General features: G+C 41.6%; 1 protein-coding gene across 4 annotated transcripts; it reads right to left on the reverse strand.

The window, feature by feature from the left end:
* Window positions 1–294: 294 nt before the first annotated feature.
* STX16 (syntaxin 16) lies at window positions 295–10,748 on the reverse strand. Of its 4 annotated transcripts, none has more exons than XM_041478453.1 (9): window positions 10,421–10,731; window positions 8,107–8,118; window positions 6,957–7,064; window positions 5,915–6,055; window positions 5,218–5,380; window positions 4,211–4,302; window positions 3,919–4,062; window positions 3,326–3,406; window positions 295–2,288 (listed from the first exon to the last, which is right to left on the reverse strand). In XM_041478453.1, the coding sequence occupies exons 1-9, from the start codon at window positions 10,499–10,501 to the stop codon at window positions 2,184–2,186; spliced, it is 927 nt and encodes a 308-aa protein (XP_041334387.1). In that variant the 5' UTR covers window positions 10,502–10,731; the 3' UTR covers window positions 295–2,183. The 4 variants fall into 4 exon arrangements, with proteins under 4 accessions (XP_041334387.1, XP_041334386.1, XP_041334385.1 ...); XM_041478452.1 differs by having other exon boundaries at window positions 8,107–8,151; XM_041478451.1 differs by having other exon boundaries at window positions 10,367–10,731.
* Between the last annotated feature and the right edge of the window lie 6,100 nt (window positions 10,749–16,848).

Below are 16,848 nucleotides of genomic sequence, written 5' to 3' on the forward strand. Positions count from 1 at the left end.
ATAAATTCCAACTCAAGTTACATAGGACACTTGACATCTGAGTTTAACCTCATTAAAAATGCATTTCCTTGTACAGGATTTGGGTAGAAAATAGGTAGACACTGGGCATAACTCATGGGAAATAATTCTTGACAATGCAAATGCCATTGTGCTACAGGAAGTTACTTTTTTAAAAAAAAGGTATTTCACATCACTGCCACTTTAATTTATTATGAAGAACAGAAACATGTTAACATCACAAAAGTATGTTTGAGTTTATAATTTAAATTAAAAAAAAAAAGAATAATTGCCCAATTAGGTTGGAAGTGTTTTATTACTTCTTTGAAACCATCTGCCATGATAAAATGTCAAAAGCACCGGTCAAGACAGAAATAAATAACACAATCTCATGTTAGAGAGAAAGTTGCAAATACAGTATATTAAATTATAGCCATTTGCTGCTTCACACCAAGTGATGCAGACAGCACGAGGGAGACAGTAGTTTTACTCACGATCATTGAAAGATCTATCACCAGAACAGGGGAGCTGCACACCCAACACAAGCCTCATTCTTCCTTTCACCAATTTACTCCATGAATTCCATGGAGAGTTTGAACTGGCAGTTTTTTTGGTCGTTCAACATCCCCTTTCTCTGGAGGTAACAAGAGTGGTACAAAGCTTTCCATAAGCCCCACAAAAAGCCAAAGCTTTCATGGTTTTGCAGTCTTTGCTTTCAGGTCCATCCCTGAAAATGGTCAGTTTAAAGCCACGTCTCAAGTCCTCTTTAGCACAGAGTAAAGAAACTCGGGGCAGGCAACAGATGCAACTTCAGTATCATAGTGTTTGAACCTGCACTTCTGGGGCTTGGAGCAGAGCATCTCTGCAGGTCTGTGGGGAGCACTTGTATCAGAAAATGAAGGAAGTTACAGTCCCTTAGGGGAAATAGAAAAACAACCGAACATATAAAAAGCAATATTAAAAATATTAAGACAAGGCCTCTACAATTGCACACCACTTCAGGCCTGAATTAAATTAAGAGTATTCTATTACTTACTTAGATGTTGTCTTAATTTCTGTTGTATGGCCTGCAGCAAAGTCTTCCACTGAGAAAAACAGTGAAAACCCCAAATTCTCCACTGAAGGCCTTGTAAGATGTCATCTGCATGACATCTCTCATGGTCAGTAAAAGACCCCAAACACCTCTCCCAGGCAGACATTTGAAAGAGAATTTTCTGTCAGGGAAAATGGATGTAATATCTACTGTAGTGAAGCTACTCCTTATACAAAAAAAAAAATAACCCATATGGACAAATGCATTATAAAATAAACAATTTCTACAGCAGCTACAGTTTGAAACATCCAAGACCCACTGCAGCAGGCAGAGAGATTCTCTTTTTGGGTTTCTACTCCATTTTTTCAGCTTAACTTCACTGCTTTAATGTAATGGCTGTACTTTAACTAAAAAAATAATGCATGAAAAAAAAATATGATCATCCCAATGAAGGAAAATCATTCCCATGATTACTCAAGCTCAGAAAATTTTTTAATTAACTAAACATGTTAAATTATGCCAGTGATTACATCTTGTTATTTACAAGATCAAGTACCACTGATTCTTAGTAATGGTGCAGTATCTAAATTAAGATCACAGAGGTTGGATTATGTTCTGATTGCTAAAAGCTTTCCTTTTTAGCTGCCTATCCAGTTCTTTGGAGTTTTGAGTCTGGAAGAATGGGCATTCAATCAAACAATTTTGTGTCTCAACAAATTTTACATCAATTTTTGACATCCAGTCTCACTGAATCAGTAACATGGTTTAAATTTGAAGCCTGTAACAATTATGACACAGGAATATAGAAGACAACACATTTTTGTTCACAGTAACACACTAATTACTGTAGTCACTGGTAAACTTCAATTTTTAATTATTCTTAAGTACTGTGTTTCAAAATACCTCTGCATAGAGTACCAATTTTTTTTTTTGTCTGGGAGCATCAAATTTCCTGACATTTTCCATATAATCCTTACAAACACCTCACAGACCACCAAACTTGTACTTTGAAGAATTCTACAGAAACATTGCACAGACGTTGCACCACAAGGGCTCGTACATTCAAAGGCAGCTTTCTGGAGTGCAGGTCCATCCATTCACATTGGGAAAAAAGTTCACAGAAACTCCAAAAAATGAGAAAATGAAGCGAAACCTAATGTGACTTTACACCAATAAGAACAACAATAAGGACAATTACTATAACAAACAAAATTAAAATAACGAGCATCTTCCGATTCTTCTTTTGATATTGCTCTGCCTGTAAAACAGAGAGGAAAGAGTTAATAATTAGATTTCTGCAAGGCTGAAGTACAGACTCTTGTTTAGTGTAAGTGTAATGTATATTGCAGGCAATTCCCACACAGGAACTCTGATCTGCACCAGAAGCTCCAGGGAAGGTAAAGGTGCACTCAAGTCACACCCACCCGTGTTAAAGACCTGCTGAGATAAGATTCCTGTATCATATCATGTTTGAAGGACATTAAAATTCACAGCAAAATTCCTTTTTTAATAGGCATGTTTGTTGTACCTAGTCAGCTGTGCATTTTTATTTCATTTCAATTAGCTTTATTTTTGAGTTGGTTCTCAGGTTTTCTGCTTCATTCCTTCTTTCTTCTAACCTTATTTTCTCATACCTCTCCTCCTTTGTGCAGGGAAATTAATAGGATACAACATAGAGGAAACTCTCTAAAAGCCAAATGAGTTTTTAATAGAAGCTAAACAAAACAAAGCTTGTATTTTGTTTTTAATTAATAAGCCTTCAAAATAAAACTAAAACAAAATGACCACAGAACTCTGATCAATGTTTTTAAAACTTTTCAGGTGTTCATAGAAAACTTCACATTAAAGCAAGAGGTTGGACCTGACATCTAACAAGTGTCAGATGGTAAGAGAAAACATTAATAATTATTCTTTCTGCTCACATGATTGAGATAATGTTTTCAAACTAAAATCTGCAGTGAGATACCCAATAACCAGCCCTATTCCCAAGTGCCTGGCTTTTCAAAGAGAGAAGGAATTACAGACAGGTCCCACCAGGTCAGCAATATAAATATCAAAGCACATTGCTTGGATGCCCAGAAGGTCTTTTAAGAAATCAACTCGAGGCATCAAGCATGACATTAAGAGAAGTTACATGGGAAGCTCCTCCTAGTACAGCTGGACATTTCATACTGGACAGAAGGAATTTCTCAAAGGGACAATGTCCAACTGAAAATTGACTAAATAACTTAATAGCTATTTAATTAGAAAAGCTTGTTAGATATGAAAAATGGCTTAAGTATTCCATCAGCTTACCTTATGCAGTTGTTTTAGACCCTCTTCAGTTTTCATACATGACTGTTCAATATTATAGTCAATTCTATCTAGAACTGTTCCCTAAATAAAATGGAGAAAACAAGCACCAAATTGAACCTAAATGAACTTCATAAAGCAAATGTTATCATAAGCAGCAGAGTAATTAACAATACTCACAGCAAACAGCTCATGAGCTATGTAAACAATGAACTTTTACAGAACTAGCTGGGACTTCATTAAGCAAATGAAGTTCCTTGCTCAGTTCCTAACAGCAGCTCTGTCACCATCTCACATCACATCCCTTATAATCACCTTAATTCCAGACCAGCTCCTTTTGCCTTACAAACTTAACATAAACTGATCTCTGGGAGAAATAACCAAGTGAACATTGGCTTTCTATGTTTTTTGTTTTTTAAGCCTAACCCACATTACAAGTTGAATTTTTATTAATTTATTTTCATTAACTCAACTTGTGGCAGATTTCAAGCAGAGGAAACCTGAGCATGAAGAAATAAATTAGGAAAAGTGAGTCTGGAAGCCTTCACACTACATGGAATGTCCCATTTCTCACTAACACTGTGCAGTCCATGTACCTGTTCTACTATCATTGCTCCCAGGTCCCTAAATATTTCGTTGAGATCAGAGATTGACTGCACAATCTGACGGATTTCTCGTTCCCTCTCTTCCACCATCAGCGTGTTTTGCTCCACCAATGCCAGTTGGTCATCTGTAAAACCCTGTTGAAGTACAAGATTTACATGTTGAACTAATATTAACAACATGGAAATAATTAAAAGCATAAAAAGATTTCATAACTCAGACAGATATTTACAATCTGAGAAGAGAAAATGCAATTCATATTGAATTTGTGAAATAACAACTTACTCTATCATAAAGTGTATCATCCTCCCCATCATCCATCAGTGGGACTGAGGTGTCAAAGAAGTGTTTGGACCTTTCTTCTCTATTCTTCATACCTGTAAAAGACAAACTATGTTTGAGCATGATATTTAAGCACACTATAAGGGTAAGGTCTGAAGCACCAGACAGAAAAGCACAAAAAAGAAAACCTGGGTAGTAAATTACATAAATCACAATATTTAAATTTTAACTGTCAGGCTTACTATTTAATAAAAGCATAACAAATTCAACCAGACTTGCAAGACTGATTAAATCAGTGATTTTTAAGTTGTTATGTTCCATGAAGTTAAAAAATTTAGGAAATTTAAGAGCCTTAAAGTGATCACTCCAGGCTATTTTGTAACAAATTCTCTTAGAACACTCCTTGTCTGAACTGTGATCTTCAGTCCCACCTGTGCCATTTATATCACAGAAGGAAGAAATATCAATGTTAAATTTAAAAATAGAGATTTTGTAGGTTTCTTTCAAGATTAAAAAAATCTGACTCAGCTTAAAACAGAATCAAACAAAATTTTACTTTTAAACAGAAATTACTCCACTTCCCATCTGTTTATGGATGCAGAATTTTAATTTATCACAGACTAGCTCTTAAGCTTTATCTGTCACAGCCTGCCATCTGCAGCAGGTATCATGACTGAAGACCAGTGGCTGCTTCACCAGTGTACCAGGTGCAGCTCTGCAAACCACAATCTGAGAAGCAAAATGCATTAAAATTGTGGATGGATGAAATATAGTTTTGTTGATATGCTCAACTGTGACATTTCTTATTTAGCAACAAGAAAAAGTAGAACAAAGCAGTTTGAACATGGGCTGTGAACCACAAACTCTCCAGTTCTAACCTCGAGTTAGTCCTGTGTGCATCACTTAACCCTGCTGTGCTTCAGTTTTCCCAGCCAAGAAAACAAGCACAGCTCAGTGAGTGCTTTCCACAGAAGGAACCCGTGCTTTACTGTTCCATCTCTTATGCTTACGTTTGAGATAGTCAGACTGTGCATGCCTAAAGTTGGTGGAGAGGTCCTGAAGGGACTGTGCTAAGGAAGACACTACATTCCTGAGAACACGTGCTTCTTGCTCGGTACAAGTACGGGACCTGCTCTGCAACACCTGCACTGCCCTCTGACACCTGTGGAATAACTGAGAGAACAACTGCATTAGTGCAGAAACACACAGCAGCACACACTGGAAACAGCACATTGCAAAAATGCCACATTGAACACTAGTATTTTGATTTCTAAATTTTTTAAAGTAATTTTTAAATTTGCCCCGTGCAATGTTTAAAAATAGATGGAAACAGAACATAAATGAACAAATAACTTCGAGCTAACAAGGCAGCAGAGTAACACAACTCCCTCTGACCATTTGCTTCATTATAATTAGCTGGACTGCAAGTCTCAGAATAGACATGTGCAGATACAGATTTCTCTGAGATAACTGTAGATTTGATTTGGTAATCTCCCAATCCTGTTCCAAGTAGAAAATCAAACAGGTAAGGGAAAGAACAGGAAGGTTTAAGTGACTTGTTGGGAAGTTCAGAGCAGAGCCCAGGACTTCTGGCTCACTCCAACACCGATCACAAAATAAATCCTTTCCTCAGAGCAAACCACTGCCTCATCCTAATGCATTAAAGATGCTTTAAACTGAAGATTTAGGACCCAAAGCACGTTGTACCTGTGTGATCTCCTGGGTTGTTATTTCTATTGCCCGTTCCTCTTCACTGCTGTCATCCAGTGTGGGTCTGTTTAGATGTTTATCATGAAGACTGGCTAATTCTTTCATCTTCTGTTTAACCCTGGCAATATCATACTGAATCTAAAACAGAAAGCCCAACAGGAAGAAAGGGAATTAATTCATGCTTCAGGGGAAAAGGTTCTGACAAATGTTAGACAAAAATCATTGAGAGAAATCTGTAACATAAAAGGCAGACCAAATATTATTAAAGGCCACATAAAAAGCTGACTAAGAAACTGAATATTTTTAAAAGACTTTGAGTTTGCTACTTTTTTAAACCTACTCATTAATCTTAGACAAGACTGCTGCTTTCAAATATGCTTCATCAAGCTGGAATAATATTTTTATAATTATACAGCATCACTACAAGATTTAGTCAACTTCCAAAAAAATAAATTAAAATTTAGGTCACGCCTTCAACTCTGTCAGAAATTGAATAGCCTCAACTCAACAGTAGAAATTAAATGTCATGCTTTCAACCAAGTAATTAAAAATAAATCTGTAAGGATGATTATGATAGCTATAAAAAGGAGATTAAGCATCTTTCTGCACAATGGGTTCTGTCCACACAAACTGATGAGCCAATATGCGTTCTGAGTGTACATTTAAAAAAAGGGTTTTCTGAAAGTCAAGAATAGCTTCACACTCCAAATACTGGATAAAAGGTTTTTAATTAGATGCTTTCAGCATCATTCCCTTGCATTTGTCCAAATATTTCCAAAACTTGCAAGGTATCTGAACTGAAGAGACAAAAAATTCTCCTGCTAGAAAATACTAACATTTCCTCTTTTCAAACACTGAACTCATCTCCACCATTTTAGGCTCTACTCAACTGGACCCATCACCAGCTTCAAACAAAAATTCAAACTTTGAATCTTTCTTCCAATACTATTTCTGCTCCGAAACTGACAGAATGGGAGTGACAAGAGTAACAAATCCCTCGGTGGGAAGTGCACTGGATGTGGCAGGGCACAGCACTCACCTCGTCTGCCCCATCCACCCACTTGGGGGGCAGGCGCTTGGTGACGCCGATGGCAGCCTCGGGATCCAGGCTGATCCCCGACACCAGGGCCATGCGGTCATCAGCCAGCTGCACAGGGAAAAGAGACAGCCAATTAGCTTGGTGCTAATTAGATCCAAACCCTTGAGCACCAGAAAAAGTGCATCTCTGCCTTCCCATAGAAATTAACCTCAGAGATGTGTTTGCTCGTGGTCAAACATCTCGTCTCATGGTTTGGTGCTCTGTGCTAATGAGCCACACCCTCCCTCTTCCTGCAGCACCTGAAACTTAGAGTTACTCTAAGAATAAATTCTTAGCAAATTTTCCAGAAGGAAAGGTGGTATTGCAGTGAGAATTTAAGTAACTCTCATGTTGGTGCATTGCCATCAGACAACAATTCACAGCCAATGTTGCAGCATGGTTCATATGGGGCCTGGCAAGTTTGAAAACTGCTTTTGGGAAAATCTCAGAAAAAACATTTATTGTAACTGCTTGTTCTCAAACAATGTTATTCTGAAGAACAAACCCTCATACAAACTGACATGCATCTCATGGTTAAATTAATGGTTAAATTACTTATTTAGTGATAATTAAATTGTGCTAAACACAAACAGCCAAGGCAGTACTGCAGATGTCATCAATGATACCTCTCACATTAACTGATTACTTGGGAAAGCCTTCAGACAAACACTTCCCTTCCTATTTTCTCCCAAATTTGTAATTTTCCTTTATCAGGCCTGGAAAGTTTTGTGGTTCCCTACCCCATTCCTTTTTAAAAAACAATCCCCCTTCCTTCCTGAGCAACTCTTTCTTGAAAGCAATTTCTTTATCCCTGACCTTATTTCCTGATCAATAAAGTTTGCATAATTTATGCACAGCATGAAGAATAGTTAATGGCTTCACTGTGCAAAGTCACTCTACCCCACATGCCCACAATAAGTCAGACTGGTTCATACATTTATCTATTTATAATATAACATCACAAAATGTTTGATTTCTCTATGCAGCCTGTCCTTCTACACTTCATCCTATACAATGAAATTCTATAAACTAGCAGAATAAAGAAAGACTATTTTAGCTCAGTGATGTAGGCTTGATGCACCATGGCAGAATAAAATGTGAAAAACAATACCTCATCCAGCTCCTGAAGTGATTTGTGGATCCCATCAGCCCCATCCAGTTAGAGACAGCAAAAGACAAAAGGGAAAAAAGAGACATAGGACAGATACAGGGCATGGTCAGTTGAGAAAATACTGATTTATTTTTAAGGCATGATGGTTTACCAAGAACAAACAAACTGGCTTTTAAGACATGCTTAATCAATAAATACATCATGATATTGCAATTTAAGTCAGCATTTTGCTTAATACACCAATTTTTAAAAAACATTTCAGTTCCTTGGTAAACAGCAAGAACATAAGAGATCAAGTGAAGAGCTTGGTTTGTTTTACAAAGTAATTGCACAGTGAAGTTTCTAAATACTGAAATGTCAGGCAGAAAAGCTGCAAAAGAATCCAGTGAAGAATGACAGCAAGGGCAGTCTGACTGCAGCACTCAGCATCCACTGGGCATGGTTATCATTGAGGGGGCACACAGAGGCTTTTGAAGGACATTTATTGACAAGCACCCCAGTTCTCACAGGATCAAAGACAGCAAAGGACAAAATGCAATGTTCAGTCACTTCTGTACACACTTGAGCTGTGCTCTGCTTTCAGGGAACATCAGTCCTGCAGGGATCTGGAAAAATACACCAGGACACGAATCTGCTCCTTCTGCTCATCAGCCCTTGCACTGGGAGGGGATGTGTGAGCAAAAGGGTATTTCACTCCAAGATTAACAAAGTCAGACCTGAAACTGGACAGAATCCTCGTGGTTTAACAAAGCAGCATCAGCTGATGATCCCTTAGGAGATTCCCCAAGCTTTTGGTGACTCCACTCAGCAGTGGAGTCTTTAACAGGACTGCACTGTTAAAGATGCTGCTTTGATTGTCTGAGTTTAGGAGTGCAATTCTTGCCAGAGTTCTCACAGCAATGGATTTCTCAAGGGGAAAGCTGGAGATGAACTCAGGGAAGCTGAAGTGCTGTGGGCTGGAATTTGTCACCCTGGCCTGCTGGCAGCTCTGCCTGGGGACACCAGCCCAGGGAAAGCTGCAGCCCTGACAGCAGCAGGCACCCAACCCATGAGAGACCAGCAGCTCACAGACACCTCACACTTCTGGAACAGATCACCTGTGGGACCCTGAAATGCCAGGAATTACCCCTTTCACCCCCTGCACACACGGACAGCTCCCAGGCACTGAGAGCCTCCACTGCCCTCGAGTGAGCAGCCAGCAAAAACCTTCAATTAATGCCAACAAACACTGCAATAAATATTTGATGCAGGTGTATAACATGCTAAATGTTATTGCACTGGCTGCTGAGTAAAGTGCAGTTTCATTGCTCAGGAGTTGTGAGTTCAAAATATTTTGGAATATTTTTTTAAGTGATATTTTAAAAAGCCCAAGGATCTACAGAAGTGACATTATAAAAATGGACAAGGACTAAATGCAGAGGCAAAGCACACAGGTAAAATATAAATTACTGTTGACATTTCCTGTTCTGCAAATGCAATTTAATACACAGCTTCTTAGACACAGGTGTAATGAAGTTAGCAATGAACAAAGACCCTTGCCAGCAACAGGAAGCATTGCTTTTCCCAACAAAAATGCATTAATGTAAAGCTATTTAGAGTGATGAGACTGCCAGCAGATGTTTACTGGTGGCTATGACAAATAAATGATGAGTTTAAACAGAAAGTGTGAAAACCTGAGCTGCCAAGCAGCCCATCACAGCCTGACCAGCTCAGAACCTGGAAAAAGTTACAGAAACTCCTCTGAACCAGTAACTTTTGGTAGTTTCTGTAAAGAGGAGTTACACTAGAATCTAGAACGCCCTTTTTCACAGATGTGCTTGAGTATTATTTGCATTTAGGGATAAATAAAAAGGGCAATGAACATCAGAGCAACTTATGGAGAAATTTAAGCAATGGACTAAACTACACCAGTGTATTTAACAGTGCCCACAGTGAGGTGAATAGAAGAGTTCTGCTGTATGAATTTACTTCTTTTTGGCGGTAAGGAGGCATCAAACCCCTCCTGTCAATGCCCACACGAAGCTGTTATCACTGATTTATTATGCACGGAGCGAGCAGCACACGCAGATCTCTTCTATTCCTTTAACGTGAAGGAGGAGTGGGAAAACAGGAACCACCAGGGTGGGGAGGGACGGGCAGAGGGAGGAAGGCCGGGGGTTTGAGGAGAGGGCTCAGGGGAAGGGGACGGGGCAGGGCGGGCCCGGCCCGGCCCGGAGCCCGGGGCGCGGCGAGAACAGAAGGATGAAGGGAGGAGACTCACCGCAGCAGCCATGCTACGTGAATTCAGAGGGCTGGAGGAGCCGAAACTACTCACTTGCTCGGCCAGCAGCTGCCGGCTCTGCACCGCGTTGTTCCGCAACAACAAGAACGCGTCCGTGAGACGCCGGGTGGCCATGGCCCCCCGCCCCGCCGGGCCCGAGCCCAGCCCGGGGCCCGCGGCACACGCGGCGGCCGCCCCTCAGAGGGTCGGGGCGGAGACCCGTCAGAGGGCCGTGAGCGGGAGCGCTCAGAGGGCCGGGGCCGGGACGCCCCTGGGCGGGACCGGGACCCCCCAGCCCGGGCCCCCGCGGCCGCCGGGCGCCGCCATCGCCCCGGCCCGCAGCGGCACTTCCGCGTTGTGCAGCGCCCGCCGCCTTCCGGCCGCCCGCCCGCGCCGCTCCGCCCGGGACCGCGGCCGCGACAACAGAGTTCCGGTGCTGCGGGGGCCGGGGCAGCAACGCCGGTGTCCGTGTCCCTGTCCATCCCTGTGTCCGTGTCCGTGTCCCTGTCCATCACCATGTCCATCCCTGTGTCCGTGTCCGTATCCATCTCCCTGTCCGTGTCTGTGTCCGTGTCCATCCCTGTGTCCATGTCCTTGTTCATGTCCATCCCCACGACCATCCCCACAACCATTTTCACATTCTTCTCCACTCCATCCCCACATCCATCCTCTGTCCAACCCCACATCAACCCTATCTTCATTCCCATCTTCATTCCCATCTTCATTCCCATGTCCATCTTCACGTCTGTCCCCCTGTCCATGTCCCATCCATCCCCAGGCCCATCCCCAGTCCTTCCCTTCATCCATCCCCACATCCATGCCCACATCCCATTTCGTTTTTTCCTTCTGAGTCCCTCCCACCCCTTCCTTGCCATTCCCTTTTCTTCCAGTCAATTTTCTCTTTTCCAAACAATGACAAGTGGCTTTTTTCCCCCTGATTCCCAACAATCCAGGACGTTCCCTAAAAGTGAACAAGCCATTTAAAACGACGATACGGTGCTTGACTTTTCAGAAGAGACTTTTCAACACGGTGACTAAAATGGCTTTTCCCAGCTGCCCTGGGAGTCCCGGTGTGGGGCAGATGTGACACGAGGCTCCCTGCAGTGCATCCCATGCCTTTATTCCAGGGGACAGCTGACAAATTCCCATGGGAACAGCAGTGCCCATGGCACAGACGGGGGAGCTGCTGCTGAAGCCTCCAAATCCCCCAAAATCAGGCATATTTACACACGGGGCAGAACAGGGACCGTAATCACAACCACGTGTTCTGGAAATGTTACCTCCTTTCATTGAACTGCCTGGGCAAACCTGTACCGTGAAAAATAGGGAGAAAAAAAAATTCCCTCTGCTAATTTAAGATATTTGGGGAGTTTTCTTGAGCAGCCCTTCTGCCTCAGGAGGGACCTGAAACTTGGAATTTAGCAAGGAAATAAGCTGGAGCCACGCGAGGCCGAACGCACGCGTTTCATTCTTCGTGGTCTGGTGAAATCTGCTTTCACTTTGGCTGCCTGACAGAGCCTTCAAAAATCTCTGTGTGTGCTTCATTTCTTCATGCTAATTTTTAATCTACTGTAACAATTTTTATACTGTGGGAGCAGCTAATGACCTTCCTGCCTTCTCTTGGCACTGCTGCTGTGGCTGGAGGTCGAGGGGAATTTCTCCTGCCATCAGTGGTCTCGCCGTGATCTTTCAGAAAAAACCTTTTGGAATATCTCATTTGGATGGAGAACATGGACCCAGTAGGAACCCCAATGTGCTGGAAGTTGGTACACAGCAGCAATTAACATATTTTGCTTTCTGATTTTTGCCAGCTTAAAAAAAGTTTTGGATGTTGGGCAGGCTTGGAATTTATGCAGGGGCTATAAAAAGTATTTGGGACTTGTACACAGAGGGATAAAACTCTGCAAGGAATGGGTCCAGACTTGGTGAATAACCACTTCAAAGTGGATATTAGGAACAAGCAAAGGGAGTGGAAGGAATGGAAAAAAGGATTAATCAAAGAAAACTACATCTTAGGAAGTGTAGGCATAAAGGGAAACGTGCCAGAAGTAAAGCGAAGGTAGATCTAGCAAAGGAAATTAAAACAAATAGCAAAATGTTCTTCAGGCATACATAGCAGGGGAGGAAGGAGAGGAGGGGGAGAGGTGGTGAAAGGGGGGAGGCAGGACACAAATGAATGTATAATATGTAGTGGAAATGTACACAGAGGAAATGAATGCATGGAGACAGAAATTACCTCATGCAAGTGGAACAAATCATCGAGATCATAATGCAGCAATGATTTGGGCTAAATGATCATTACAGGCACCTTTCAGCTGGGATATTCTAATTTCTGACTCAGACATCCAAGAGCACTTTGTATCTGGCTGTGTAACAGCATCCCTGCATGGGCAACAGAACACAATTTGAGAACAGGAAAAATTCTTCCAGCTTTTAAAAAGAGAAAAATGATTGAAGTCTGATCCAAATAAAATACAAGACTTTGGGATAAACTGAGCAAGAAAGAATAATAGCAGACATGATGGCAGAGAGAACTGGGCTAAAAGGCAACATGGATTTATTTACTGAAGGTGGACAGTGCTGGACTAACCTGCTGACTTTGGAAGGTTTTCATAACAGATAAGAGCTGGTAGTTCTGTTCTGCCTGGTAATGAATAAATACAGGCTGGAAATGAGAAGAACATGTTCAGCCATCAGAGAAATTGGGTCCTGGTGTGTCCTCCCTACAGGCATGGCAAGGGCAAACAACCACATCAGAATGTTGGACTTGATCTGATCACAAAAACCCCAGATCATAGTTTCTCCTCCTGACACAGCACACATCCCTAAATACATCTCCTCAGTGTGTCCTGGCAATGCTCAGGGCTGTTTCATGCCTGTGCCTAAGCCCACTGCCCTGGCTTTGCAGCCTGTGTCTTCCTTTGCCCTTTTATCTCTTTTTTCATGCCTGTTCTCTGCTGCTGCTCCCAGGGAGGCAGGAGATAGCAACGCTGCCTGCACTGGCACATTCCTGCACCCACCTCCTCCCACAGCCAGGGCCTGGTGGGGAGCTTTCCAGTTACTACTGTGGCATTTGGATCTGGCTTCTGGTGGAAAAAACCACTCCATATTCAGGAGAACTTTCTATTTCGAGGTGAATAGATAAGCATACTTCTTTTTTTTTTTTTTTTTTTTTTTTTTTTTTTTTTTTTTTAAATGGCAAGGTAATCAGAGACATATTTCAAACTCCAGCTTTTAAACTGAAAACTCCTTTGCTTGTGCTTAGAAGCTCCTTGACTGCGCTCCTGTCCTTGTATCACTGTTTGGGTGCCCAGGCCATGTGAAGGGCAAGCAGACCTTATGCTCCAGTGATCAGACGAAGGTCAATCCCCTCCATGTTTTATCTTGTGTGGTTGAGCAGATGCACAGAGGAGGTGAAATATTGCACTCTTTTGAAGCCTGAGCAGTCAGCTTGTGCCAAATTCAGGATTAACGGACCATGAAGTGCATTTTGCCCTGAAAAATCCCACCATCCTTTTGCAGATGGAACATTTCTCTGCCAGAGAAGTTTTTCTGCAGGAAAGTTTCTGGAGAAAAAACCAGCAAAGTGTCTGAGTTACCTCTGTCATTGCTAGAGGTGCATTCTCTGCACAGGAATTGAGGGGCTCCTGGGAAAATTGATCATGTTCTTGCCTTTATTTTGCTGCAGAAGGATTTCAGGTTTTAGGGCTGTCAAACTCTCAGTTTCCTGAGCAGGTTAATCACTGAGCCAGGTTTGTTTGTCCAGGGATCTGGAGCTTCCCGAGGTTTGCAGTGGGTGTGATTCTGACAGCATCTCTGTAGATGGTGCTGCAAGGCAGGGAGAGGGGAACAAGAACTGCCTGTGCTGCTTTTAAAATTCAGTCCCTTGGTTTCTCAACCAGCTCTTGGTATTCCAGCTTCCTTACAAGAAAATGAGACATAGTTGCCCATAATATCTTCATTTTGATGAGCTATAATCTGAATGCACCCATTGGAAACATAAACAGAGGAGAGCTGTTATTTTCTCTGGGTTCAAACAGCTGACATTCTGTAACTCTGCCTGCAAAACTGCTGTTGAACAAACTGGCTTTTCATATTGATCTAACTGTACCAGCATTTTAACAGCAGATTGTGGAATCCAACGAATTCCAAAAAAACATCTGAAAAAGAGTAATCATTTGGTCATGCAGAGACACTAAATAATGGATGTCTAAATAATAAAGAGAAATAAATTCATGTCTCTAAAGGGGCTCAGTCCTTTTTTGCTCAATGTCAAGTGTTGCCTTGAGTTCAGCTGCTCTTCTGCACACGTATGGTAAAAAAAATGGTAGAATGGATCCTGCAAATGTGTCTGTACTCCTCCCCTGCTACTGAAATGCAATCAATCCAGGTGGAATCAGGTCTTACTCTAAGCTGGGTAGGCAGTGAAGACTGATGTGTCTGCTTGGAGGGTTGGGAGGAATTTTTTAATCAACATTCAGCTGCATGAATTTGGTGTTTACAGGCAGACATACTTCACATACATAATTACACAGGCAACCTTGTTCAAAGGCAGATGTGAGAGGCACAGTCTGTGAGTTTGTACCCCAGTCTCGTGACAGACTAATAATGCCTGTGGTACTTAAACAATGGAACAACTCTGTCATCTAATATTGTGCAAAATTCCTTCCCTCAGCTGGGCACTATATTAAATCTTCTGTGTCACCATGGTGTAGGTCACCTCTGCAGCAAAGATAAAAGGTTGCTCATTGTAGACATTTATATCTCTGCTTACCCTAATTCTCTCTCCAGTAGTCATGTGAGGATATTCTGGTTTTAAACTGAGCTATCAAATATAAAAATGTGTTAGTGGTCTCTTCCTTGTAAGGTGTATATCATTTTAGATCCAGGTGGGACTCCTAGCATCATGGATTTGGTTTTTAGCAGAGCAAAATTGTGGGGCTGGAGCTTTGGCAGTAATTATATGTTGATGTGCAGAGATAGTGTGAATTCAAGATGTGTCCCCTAAATGTTTGCTGCTGACCATAGTGAGGATGTTACCCTGTAATTTATCTCACTCTGTGAGTGCCTCCCTCGTGCTTCAGTGCAAGTCAGTCAGCTCAGTCACTGACAGAGCAGCTTTCCCTGAGAGGTCAAACCACCACAGGCAACACAGCAGACATTCAAGGGTCAAACAGTACCCTGCCTGCAGTAAGAGAGGAGAGAAATGTGCTGTTTGCATCCTGGGGCAGACTCCCACAGTACTTCCAGTACATCCAAACATGAACAAAATGTAGTCAAAATAAGTAGACAAGAGAAATATTATTATTCCCCTTTTAGGGATGAGATGCCAAGGCATGAGGAGATTCAGTGAGCAGTTCTCTGCAGATATGTGTAATGTAAGAGCTGGCAATAAAACACAGGATTCATCGTTCCTGCCATTTTACAGATGGAAAAACTAAGTCACAGGACAGCAGTGGCTTGCTCAAGGTCATACAAGGTATTTGTAGCAAACCCAGAACCTGAATCTGGAGCTGCTGAATCCTGGTCAGCATTTTTCCTAAGGGAATCATGGATAAAGAGATTAATGTCAATAATTTCCTTCAAAGCAGCAGAATTTTAGTAAGAGAAGAAAGACTGTTCCAGAAAAATATGCCTCTTCTTGTGTTAGAAAAATAAGCTTAGACTCCAGTATCCCCAGCAACTCATACCTATGTTCTTGTTATCCTAATTAGTGGCAATGTTCCACTTCCACAAGGTTTTATCTCTTTAAATTACGTGGTTTTTTTTTTTTTTTCCAACTAATAAAATTAGAGAAGGCAATTCAGAAAGATGTATTACAGCAGATCATGGTCTGACATTCATTCCAGCAATAACAACTGTTATCAAAGAAAGATCTTTTCCATAAACGTAGGAAACAAGTCAGGCTAATAAAGACATGAATAGGTCTTTGCACATTACAATGTAAAAATAATCAATGAAACAGCGAAAAAAATCAAGTCAGAAAGTCTGCCTAATGAGTGTTATCTTGCATAGAAGTAGTCTGGTTCTGCTGTATAATGATAGCATTTAGCCATAAATCATTCTAAAAAGAGGGAATTTCAGTGCCAGTTGGGAGCAGCAGAGGGCACGTAAGAGTGAGGTCCTGCTTAACAAATTTTCACTTTTTTTGGCCTAGATCTTCCAGTAGGGTGAGGAACTGCACATACTGATTTTCTTAATGAACTGGTGCCCAGTTATTACCAAGTGGGTGTCCTGTGTTGAAGAAATGTTAGATTTCCAGGCTGGTTTTCTGTCACTTAGAACCACTGCCTGCAGCCACTGGGTCATGCCAAGACTCTGCTGTTCATGGTGTTTATTGCTATTCTCAGAGGTGCTTGGAAATAGGAAATGATAGAACCTGAGATAAGTACAGAGGTGATGTAAGAGATGATGTGCAAGGAAGGAAACTGGACCAAGCAAAAAAAGTTTATTAGACCAAGGGGAGCAGAGCAGGGAGCGGG

The sequence above is a fragment of the Pyrgilauda ruficollis genome, unplaced genomic scaffold, assembly GCF_017590135.1.
Source record: "Pyrgilauda ruficollis isolate IOZ18807 unplaced genomic scaffold, ASM1759013v1 scaffold45, whole genome shotgun sequence".
NCBI classification, from domain to species: domain Eukaryota; kingdom Metazoa; phylum Chordata; class Aves; order Passeriformes; family Passeridae; genus Pyrgilauda; species Pyrgilauda ruficollis.

What these genes read in the sequence shown, in the direction of transcription:
- STX16 (XM_041478451.1), bottom strand. Translation starts at nt 10,501, where the DNA reads ATGGCCACCCGGCGTCTCACGGACGCGTTCTTGTTGTTGCGGAACAAC. An exon ending in CAACCCAGGAGATCACACAG is followed by an intron (nt 5,381 to 5,914) that starts GTACAACGTGCT and finishes TTGTTCTCTCAG; the next exon opens with TTATTCCACAGGTGTCAGAG. An exon ending in GAGCAATGATAGTAGAACAG is followed by an intron (nt 3,407 to 3,918) that starts GTACATGGACTG and finishes CATTTTATTTAG; the next exon opens with GGAACAGTTCTAGATAGAAT.